We start from the raw sequence: 11,098 nt of genomic DNA on the forward strand, positions 1-11,098 counted from the left end.
ACACATGAAAATACATTGCTCAAAATTATTAAGGAAACATTAAAAATCACAAAAACCCACTGGGGACTGGAGTCAGTATCACACCGAAAATCAAAGTAAAAAAAACTGAAATCACAGATTTTTTTTTAACTTGTTTGATTTTCATCACAATTCATATATTGGATGGCTGAGTGGCATCTACGAACTCCTGACACTGTCTAGGCATGCTTCGGAGACAATGGATGGGGACCTTGGGGTTCTCTCCCCAGACCTGGGCATCAATGAGCTCTTGGACAGTCAATGGTGTTGGCTGACTGGATGCACCGATATACATATAGGTTTGTCTGTATCTCCTCCATGTACTTGAGACTGTGTTGGGAAAGGCAGCAAAACTTTCAGCAATTATACAAAAAAAAATGCCGTCATGGAGGATCTGAACTACCTGAGTGGGCTGCAGGTACCACTACATACTACTGTACAGTAATAGTAAGAATAATGAGAGAAAAATAGTCTGTGGTAAAACCATTCCCATTATGGGCAGTTACCTTGCTGTCCATCTTGTTGCTTTCATTTGCACCAAAACAGGTGAAATAAATCACAATTACCTACACTCCCCTAAAAGCACAGTTTACTATTCAGGAAGGTTAATTTACTTGGCCAATGTGCACTCCTATGGAGGATAGCACAGCAAAGTGCCACTCACCTATCCTCCCCTTTTCATTGAGCAAAGTAGCTCTACGTTATTTAAACTAAATTATTGCATTCCTTATAAGCCCATTCTTTCAAACAGACTACCTAAAACACCAAGAATTTACACACCACTTCTGTAAGCAGATGCAAAGCACTTCCTTAAGTCAGGTGCTCTAGAATGCTACCCAAATATATATGTGGCCATTTGGACATATCAGGGGCCAAACTTATGACCACCATTGATACATAGCAAAATGGAAACCATTATTCACACCTCCTAATGCCACACTAGTGTGTGTGTGTGTGTGTGTGTGTGTACACATTTTACAAAGTATTACATCAAAATTAAGGTGCAAATATTTATGGCATACCTGTGATAACAAGTGAAGGAAACAAATACTTTCAAATGTTGCGACTTAGAGGTTGTCAAAACATTTGGTTGCATTTTCTACATCCTCCATTCTACATGCATAGATATGAGGAAGTCTTCAGGTTCTAGCAGGGCCTGTTTCAACGATAAGCCAACTGCATACTTTATTTAAATTACCTGAAATTCAGACCTCCAAAAACATGAAAATGTATCATAAGGGATTATTAAACAGAATTATTATAGCGCCAACATATTACTCAGCGCTGTACATTAAATAGGGGATACAAAAAGAAGTGGTAACACCTCTTTAGCAGTGGGATTAACGGACAGGATAGCCGTGCAGATAGAAAGATAGACCAGTCATTATGTATACACACCTATTTTAACATACAGAACACCCAGAGGGGAATTTCAGGAATTTGACACCGTTATGACTTCAAAAAGGCACCAGTCTTGGGACATAATTGGAAGTGCCTAGAAAGCTTCATAAAGGAAAGTGCAATAGACTAATAGAATAATGAGAATCCAGCAAATAATTCAACATACAAAGGACCACAAACCCTGAGACTTATCTGTGTTAGGTGAATTTGACCTTTAATCCATTTGTACAATTGATTCTTGCTCTCTGCTCTCACACATTTCAACACACTAATGTGTATAAAAAAAATAACAAAAACCTGATTAGATTTCTCAGAAAAGTTTTGCGATCAGGTGCTAAATTTCCTGTTTCTATACACAGTGTGCAGTGTAGGAGAGACATATGAAACTACATAAATAACAGTTGTATTCATTTCCAGACAACACCACCATTTTGTGTAAAATGTGAAACATTTACCACCATTACCTGGAGTCATCTTCAGGGCAGATATAACAGACAAGAAGCCGCCTTTTTTATTTATATTAGTTCTACAAGCATATGCATCATAATATTACCTGCTAAATAGGTCTGTGTGATAAAGTGCCACTAAGTTTTCAAGATCTGAAGTCTAGCTCTACCTTTCTGAACAGGTTAAAGAAGTAATGATACCACATAGCACTGAGGCCCAACAGTTCTCTATAGTCCATGAAGGAATGTTTGCTTAACTTGCAGTGTGACCATGTGAACATTCCATTGTCAACTGCAGACCACTGCAGACAGGGAACATGGCTGCTAGGAAATCATCAAAATGTTTCCTGTTAAACACAATGAGACTCAACTTCACATTGCAGACACTTACTAGAATAGCAGCTGCAATATATATTATAAACCCACCATTCCACCTTACAATATCAACTTTTTAGGAACTTGGAGACAGGACAAAATTGATAAAAACAGGATGACCCTTTATGGTCTTTCCCTCAACTCATGTGAGCATTACATATAATGATTAGAAAAGGACCAGAATATGTAAAGCTTCAGATGCTATTTGGGATCCCATCCCACAAAAAAAATCACTGATCAAAAGGTCCAGATTCGTCCCTGTTCTAGACAAAAAGAGGAACTGGCAGCTACAACCACATAATCTGCACCAGTCTACTGGCCAAAATACATTACAGCAGGTCCCAGGACTGGCATGTCTAACCATTCATGGCTCACCTAAATAATTACCAGAACACTGGACACTTGTCAACACATGAAAGCCAAAGATAAACTAAATTTATATACTTTTTACCACCTCAGTGTTACTAATCTCCTTCAAACTTTGTGTGGCCACTTCTGGTCTACATGCTTGTACGCCCTCTATTAAGTTTTTATCCCTGATCCTGGCAAATGACTGGGATACCGTGGGGGTCTTGAAAAGACGCCAGAGTACTGGAAAACAAACCCTGATGGCATCAAGAAAGCAGATAGACAATTATTAAAAAAGGAAGAAACACGGATCTGAAGGAACCTGCTGGTCAGTAAAAATCTGTGAAATATGTCACAATTTCCTTTAAAAGGGTTTAGCTCTGGGGCAGACCTAAAAATGACATATAAGAGAGCCAAGACCCTGGCACAACTCCAACAAAGATCAGAACTTTCTGGAGATATTATGAATAAAAGCGCCAGAGGTTAAACACAAACCCATAAGCGACTGGTAGACTAGATAGCATTTGCCTATTGACAAACAAGATGTAATTTGGAAATTTAGTCTTTAGAGAAAGTAACCCCAAGTTAGATTCAGGCAAAACCAAAAAATATGTGACCAGCAGGCCCCTTTTCTAAACAAAGTCTTTCAAGGTTAGAGAGTGGGGTGAGTTATAACACCCCAGCCTAGGGAAAAAGAAAAGGAAATTGTGAAACTGAAGAGTTTTCAAAAAGCTTAGTGAAGCGTAGATAAGATCAACTCACATCTGAGATAGATGGTCAGATGGGTGAAGTAAGACGCACAAGTCATTCTGCCATTGTCAAGAGACAAAAGCAAGGATCTAACAGACCAGACCTAGTTTAAATTTAGAATTTCTCATTATAGGGTAAAGGGTTAAGGAGTGGGGAAGATTTTTTTTAAAAATTGTGTAAACATTTTTTAAAATGTGAGATGTGGTACCAATAGTCTAGTGTAAGCAAAGGGACACAAAAAGACCCTTTATGCACCACGGCAAGGCCAGTAAGGCTTCCCTTGGAGACTGTTCTATAGCTAAACATTGTTCCCACTTGTAGCGTCCACAAAATTCTAGGAAAATTAATCATGGTATATACATGCTATAATACTTTATCCGGCAGGCCAACCCCCTCAAAAAACAGGTGGCAAGAACAAGATAATGTACTTTAGACAGTAAAGCAATCTAAATATTAGAGCGCCCAACCAACAAAATATCCCTGATATCGAGAGCTGATTGGAAAGAAGTGGAACCAGACTAAATATGAGAAAGAGGGGACAGTGCAGAACATGTATCATTCTTGATAGTAAAAGAGTTAGATGGAATATGAAATCTCGGAGGCCTATAAAAAGAGCTGCTTTAATGAAATCCCAATCCACATGGTTTAAGTCCTTCTCTGAATCAGTTGACAAAGGCATAATGCAAAGGTTCCTTGACTAGACAGCGTGAATAATGATGAAAGTTTTGGTGGTATTGTCCCATACCTCTCCAGTTGGTACAAACTCCACTTGACCCTTGTGGATTTATTGTTATAGAAAGGGTCCAAGTCTGGTAACCAGGATTTTTAAAAGTTTTAAAATCAATGCTTAGACACAAATTAGTCTGTAAATGGAACACAAAGCAGGATCTTTACCCTTCCCAAATGATGTTCTGGTATTAACATGTAAAAATATCACTTTTTCAGTACATGTAAAGATTCCATTTATATCATGGCTGGACCGATTGGAATATTAGGAATCTGGTGTATGTAAAGCTTAAAGCTGGCAACCAACCTTTGTGGGCAAGTTGCAGAGTCACAGGGTGACAACGGGTGCGGCCCTGAGATTTTAGCACACTTATTGTTTATAAGGACTTTTATCATATATGTATATTCCTAGATCTCCACATATCAGACAATGAATTATAGAGACAAAACAAAGAAAACAAAGTTAGACTTCAAATGAAATTGCAAAAGACTTTCTGAACAACAAAGCCAAATACCATCCTAATGTGACAAAAGCATAACACAAAGCACTTTGCCCCCCTATTGTGAGTAGGAAATATCTAGATGCATCTCTACGCCAAGTAAACCAATATATTGGAAGAGATAAGTGAAAAGAAAACTGAGCTGATGAAACTCCAAGAAATTATGAATAATCCTCCACTGTCCGGAGGCCCAAATCACAAACCTTCATAGGATAACGGTGCGTATCTGTCAGTTATTGGAGTGTAAGGTTCCGATATCTCTGGATTCCATCTCAATGTAACTGACATTTTTTTTAAATGTAATAAAAGAAAATCGGCTGACAGAACATTGATCATACTTACCTGACCTAAAGGTTACACCGCCGATCTTCACTCTCCACAGCTACCAAAGAATCTTTACATCCGACACTTCCTGGAGTGCCATGTGACCACATCAGTGTTCCACATATCAGTCCTTGCACATTTTGAGTATCTCTATCGCTATAATTCAGTGTTCTCTCCAGCCACTTTTAGCTGGGTGCACCTCCCAGCACTTTTTAGTAACCACCCGGCTGTTTTTGGTTGGTTACTGAACAGTAGGGTCACAATACAGAGGCTGCCACCCACCTATAGTTTCTTCCCACATGGCTTAAAACATTTCAAGGGGGAACACCGATTCGGTACGGTATGGTTTACAAAGTCAGAAATGACTTTATACAGCCAGTATGTGGCCTTCTATGGCCTGGCACTGGACACCCCTACACTACAGCATTGCCATGTCCTCTAATACAAGTCACATGGTGGCAGAATCAGACACTCCAGGAAGTGTCAAACTCCTCAGGCTGTGATTGCTTTTCTGTGAACAATGGTGGCCTGCAGGGACAAGTATAAATGGGGATTTCTTTGTTTAGTTTTCTATCAGAGTGAACCCTTTAAAGATCTGTATTCTTTAGGGGTAGATAAGCCAGAAATGTATCCCAAGTCACAAAGCACTGAGCAGAGCCCATGAAATCAGGGCAGCTGTGGCCCCTCCCCCTGTGACATACACATCTGTGTTCACCACTACGTGCATGCACACAATTCACAAAGAATGACCACATCCTTACCCTCGCTGCCCATATTTCCAGCCCACAGCTACAAATCACACTAGTTTCATCTGCACAACACACAACTACAGCAATAAAGGGAAAGCCGGCTGCAACACAAACAAGAGATCAGGGGCCACCCCAGGCGATCCGATTGAGATCAATCAGCGATGTGTTGTAAGCAGAGCCGCACCAGGCCGGGTCTAGGCCCTCAGAGGAGCGGGGCCCATAGCACAAGCCTGCCACCCCACAAAGCCCCTGATGTGTCACCACAGCCCGGAACAAAGAAAAGCGGCGCCTACCACAGCGATCGATTAATGAGACCATTCAGGGCGGCCAGGATAAGTTTAATTTCCCGTAGTCGCCTTCATTCGCTGCTGCCCCCCCTTCAGCTCCCGTAACAATAGAGGCCTCAAAACATGGGCAGGGGGAGGACCCAGCCTCGGAGACCGGCCCCTTTTCTAACACCCGTCTCCCTCTTCCGGAGCTACAAACACACGAAATACCGGCGGCCGGTAGATGTTTAAAGTCCCCGGGAGTAGCCGGTGACAAGATGGAAGCTATACTTACGGGCGGAGCGGGAGGATGGAGTCGGATTGGATCAGTGCCTCTCTCAGCCCCCGGAGCCGTCTCCCTACCGCTGCCTATCACTCCGACAACATGGCGGCGCACTGGGGGGACTCGGAGCCGCCCCGTTGCATGATGGGAAGTGGAGGCGGAGGAAGAACAGAGAGCCCTGTTACCTTGGTAACCCTGCGGCCTGCCGGGAAAGCAGGCCGGGGCTTTATGTATATATTTCACTATCTGCAAAGTACATTGTTTGTGCCAGGCAGATACAAGAGTGCCGAAGACATGTTTTTAGGAAAATAGATGTGTTTAGGGCAGGTCAGGCCCATGACTTGGCGTGGATTTAATGAGTTCTCTTTTTTATTATTAAGGAAAGGAACTTTTTACAGGAAAATGTTATATAAAGTACATACACAGAATATAAAATGAGTTTGAAAAAGCTTTATGTATAATAAACAATTATTAATATAATAATCCTTGTCTTCACATTTTGTTTCTTTGTTACATGTCAGTTCTGCTTATCTCCAGCAGCCACTTCCTGTCTGTATTCTCTCAGAAGACACATGGCATTTTTCAAGGCGAATTTCCTAATGGTGACAACAGCGAACCATGCCTGTGTAATGCGTGTTTAGGCCCATTTATTGATAACCCGCTTCATCTAAAGCTCTGTGCAATCTGATTGTACAATCCACTAACATTCTTCAGATCTAGTTAAAGGGCTATCTAATCCGAATGGATTGTTTACATGTTTCCTGGTGTTACATAGTAACATGGTAAATCCCAATGAGATTGTGTTGTGTATAACCACATTAGCTGACCACTGGCAAAAACAAAAAATCACCTAATTCCCCATGAAAATGTGAAACTCCAGCACCAAGTCTTCTTTCTTGTTATGCGGCCACTTTTTGGGTGATCACAAAGACACTTCCTGTTAAATTTTAAATGGAGAATAAGATTATGTTATCTAGGAAGTATAGATAATAGCTGGCATCTGCAGCATGGGATCATCAATCCCTCAACTTTCAATGGGCCTTGAAAAGCCTAATTCAGGTGAGTATATCTTCCTTCAGGTATGTAACTGTGTGGGATATGGGTTAGAAGGTAATGGAAGAAAGGCTAGAGAAAGCTGCTCTTCTTCATCTCTTCCCCAGATCTCCTTACATACTTCTTTCTACTTATACACATTTGGACTTCACGTGACACCGCATCATCCATTGGACTCATAGACAAGGACCTGGGACTTAGCCCTTTTCAACAGGACTCCAATGACATTTTTTTAACAAGGGTTACATTTCCAAAGCTTCCAGTGTCAGCTACTCCATGTTCCTTGGGTCACATGGGGTAGGGGGAGTCTTACCTTTTCTTCTTTCTCTGTTTGTTACATGTGGATTATATACTTTCCACCTAATTATTGGAAAGTTATCATTGTTCATTGTATTGTTTCGGTTTATTCTTTTTTTCTGCTGCTTGTAGTCTTTATAGAAGCTTGTGTAACAGGGAGTCTTGGGTATGAAATACTACACAATTATGCCCGGGCATCTTGTAAAGTTCCTTGATCTCCATGTTCACATTGTTTATATTACCTTCATTGGTGGCATAGAGTTTAATGTTCGTCTTTAGGGCTTATAACATTTTTCTACTAAGATTTAGAGCAGGGGGCTACAAAGTTTCTGAACAAAGGGCCAGTTTACTTTCCATTAGACTTGGCTGTGGTCAGTAGTATTACAAAATGCCCTGGTATTAGTGCTCAGTAAAAGTGGAGGCTATATTAGGCTCAGATCTTAGTAGGAGTAAAACAAAAATATATAAACACCCCAGGGTTTTTGGTCAATGGGTGTAAAAAGGAAAAAAAAAAACTTATTACTTACTAAATAAAATCATTGGAGTCAGTGAAAGCAATAGTGCACATATTAATATCATTAGGTATTTATATAATGCCAATATATTAATTAAGGTTCATACTTATTTAACCTTATTAATATATTACAGACACTTTTAAAATCATCCTATAGGGATATTTAAAAAAGGTTATATACTGACATCCTGCCTTTTTGGTAAGGAAACTAGAACACTGAAAGTAACCTACTGAAAAAAACTAAAGATAAATAGATTGCTGCAAACAGTTACCTTTGGCAAGGTTTAAATGTAACACCTTAGCTACACTCACAGCTGAACCAGTAGAAGGGGACCTTAGACCTAATCCTAGTAGTCAATGCTGATTTGGATGTTTATATATATTTACGGTAGTATTTTGTGTTATTTCATTGTAATTATTCTAAACCACTTTGTTAAGATCAATCTTGACCCCCCCCCCCCCCAAAAAAAAAAAGGTTAGAACTATCCATTGTCACAGGTGACAAGTGAACAGAAGACTAGAAACCATCAAATTACCATATTATAGGGCAGAAACTTATTTGGGTTAAATTCAGAGGAAAATCAGGCAAGCAAAATAAGAACAATGTTTTCACAGTCATATGTAATAAATACAGAGATTAAGAAGACAGATGTAGTAGAATTAAAAATCGCTGATGACAGGTGGGGTCACTGGAGCTGAGCAGAAAGCCCAGTTAAAATGCCCTGGGGAGAACAATTTATGGGTAGTTTATATTGTAAGGCCCATCAGTGTACCCTCATAAACCAGAATAATTCTTCAGTGGCCATAGACCTTTGAGATGGCTCATTTTCAGGCAGTGGGATCAAAAAGTTGGTCCAAAGGGTCGGACTAGTCCCAAGAGGAAACATTTTGGAGTATTCAGGAACATTTCAGTGTGTATGTCAGTGTGTCTTTCTTCATTCAAACAGCAGTGATTAAGGTTGCATGCCGAAGCATTGGTACTTGGGCCACTGAACAGAATACTAATAGGGAAATCAAGTTTTCCATAAGACGGGAGAGTGGAGTTGGTTGTCATGCCCAGATTTGATTGTTTTCACGTTTATATATTTTCATATATTTTAACTTTATATACTTTTTGAGAGACATATCATGCAAGGTACTTGTGCAAGCAGAAGAATGAACAAGATGAAGGAAATGGGAAATCAGCTCTAATGCCCTTACATGGTCCACACGGCCCGGAAAGAGGATTTACGCATTTCGTTCTATCATCTTTTGTGTTCTCTTACTGGGGAAAGTCGGGGATATATTGAAACTGTGCAGCTGAAAGTGGAATAAGGATTATTTGTTAATTTTCTATGAACCAGATCATCTATTTTAATAAAGCCAACGTATTCCATACAACACTTTGAATAAAGATTCAACCCCTCAGCAAAACTGTATGATAAAAAAAATTCTGCAATAAAGAAACTTACTATACCTGCCTATTTGCAATGTTTTTTGTGATGCACATGTGCAGCACAATGTACAATGTTGGGTATTCCAGCATACCCTTGGCTGCCAAAAGATAACTAACTTGCATTTACATGTGTGTGATGTATGTCATTGCGGCCAGGATAATCAAGATGGCCAAATATTCAAAACCTGTAAGTATGGTAGCACCCTAAAGGGAGCATAGACAGGAGCGTGTTAAAAAAAAAAATAGCAACCAGTCTGGTAAATGTATTTCTGGTAAATGTATTTCTTCATGGCATAACAATGTGATTGAAACATTCTTCAGGGAATTTGGTCCATATTGGCATGATGGCATTAGGAAGTTGCTGAAGATCAATTTGGGTGAACCTGTGTGCACTGTAGCCTCAAGAGCCTAATATTGGCATACAGAAGTGATATACAGAGTGGTCTTCAGAGCTTCCGTATCCCCTTTGCTTCAAGGTTCAACGTGCATTCAGAGATGCTGTTCTGCATACCAAACGGATCAAATGGTTTTTGATGGAGTTACTGTTGCCTTCCAATTTACTTAAACCATTCTGGCCATGTTTCTTTCCTTCATGTTCAGAGAATATTATTCAATTTTTGGACCGTTCTCTGTAAATCCTAGGAATGATTGTGTATAAAAATCCTAACAGATTAGCAGTTTCTGAAATACTCAGACCAGCCCACCATTCACAAACAACCTAGCCATGTTAAAAATCACCTAAATCTTAGTTTTTCATAAATATCAGGAATTTATGTTAATAAAAGTAAATCTGTGGCCCTTAATGTGTCCCTCCCGCTTTGGGTGCTGGCAAGTGTACAAACTAATGTTTCATTTTAATGGGTATCTATACTCCCGCACCTAGGAGTCCACCCGACTGTATCGTACCAACATTTGTACAAAGGTAACTACCCAGTGATACTGCGGACTCTGGACTCCCTCTTAGAATCTTGGAGCAAATTGAAATTTCTTGGTTTGGCAGCATTGCTGCTATCAAGATGACATACATGCCCAAACTCCGATACTTTTTTAGGGTTCTTTCCATCCTGCTGCCTCCTGGAGTATTGCAAAAAGGTAGCGGTGTTTTAGTACATTTGTACTCCCACTAGACCAAGAGTAGCGCGGAAGGTTCTGTTTCGAAGGAAAGATGTGGCGGGTCTGGCGGTACCACATCTCACAAAATATTATCAGGCGGCTCAGATTGCTCCTTTGGCACACATCTTTGAAATTCTGATGTGGGTATACCTAGATATCCGGGACTGTACTCCGCTCACCATATCTAATCAATTGTGGATCCCTCCCCATCTGCGTCTGCGGCAACTTTTTATGCCATTTACCCATTCCCTTTAAGTGTGGGACACAGTTAAGTCTAAAATAAATTTAATGTCCTCTCATCTACCACTAGCTAATATTTTGGGGAACCCCATGTTCCTACCGGGCATGAAAGACCCTCAAAGGTTCAAATCGTGCAGACAACAAGATTTAACTGGGGTGTCAGCATTTATATCAGGCAGGGATATTATAGCCTTTCAATATTTTAAAGATAATCATGAAGCCCCTAACTGTTTTGTTTTTTTTTATATGTGCAAATTAGA

The 11,098-nt window shown here is 40.1% G+C and overlaps 1 protein-coding gene across 7 annotated transcripts in view; it reads right to left on the reverse strand.

The window, feature by feature from the left end:
* PUM1 (pumilio RNA binding family member 1) overlaps positions 1 to 6,331 on the reverse strand; it is a 32,526-nt gene extending 26,195 nt beyond the window's left edge. For 5 of the 7 annotated variants that reach the window (XM_072420706.1, XM_072420697.1, XM_072420672.1 and 2 more), the window contains exon 1: positions 5,931 to 6,076. In XM_072420706.1, the coding sequence (XP_072276807.1) occupies positions 5,931 to 5,955 (25 nt within the window). In that variant the 5' untranslated portion in view covers positions 5,956 to 6,076. Of the gene's footprint in view, positions 1 to 5,930; positions 6,077 to 6,198 lie in introns of those variants that run through there. The other 2 variants (XM_072420689.1, XM_072420681.1) reach the window with 1 other exon arrangement.
* Positions 6,332 to 11,098: the final 4,767 nt, after the last annotated feature.

Source organism: Pyxicephalus adspersus, chromosome 1 (genome assembly GCF_032062135.1).
Source record: "Pyxicephalus adspersus chromosome 1, UCB_Pads_2.0, whole genome shotgun sequence".
Lineage (NCBI taxonomy): Eukaryota > Metazoa > Chordata > Amphibia > Anura > Pyxicephalidae > Pyxicephalus > Pyxicephalus adspersus.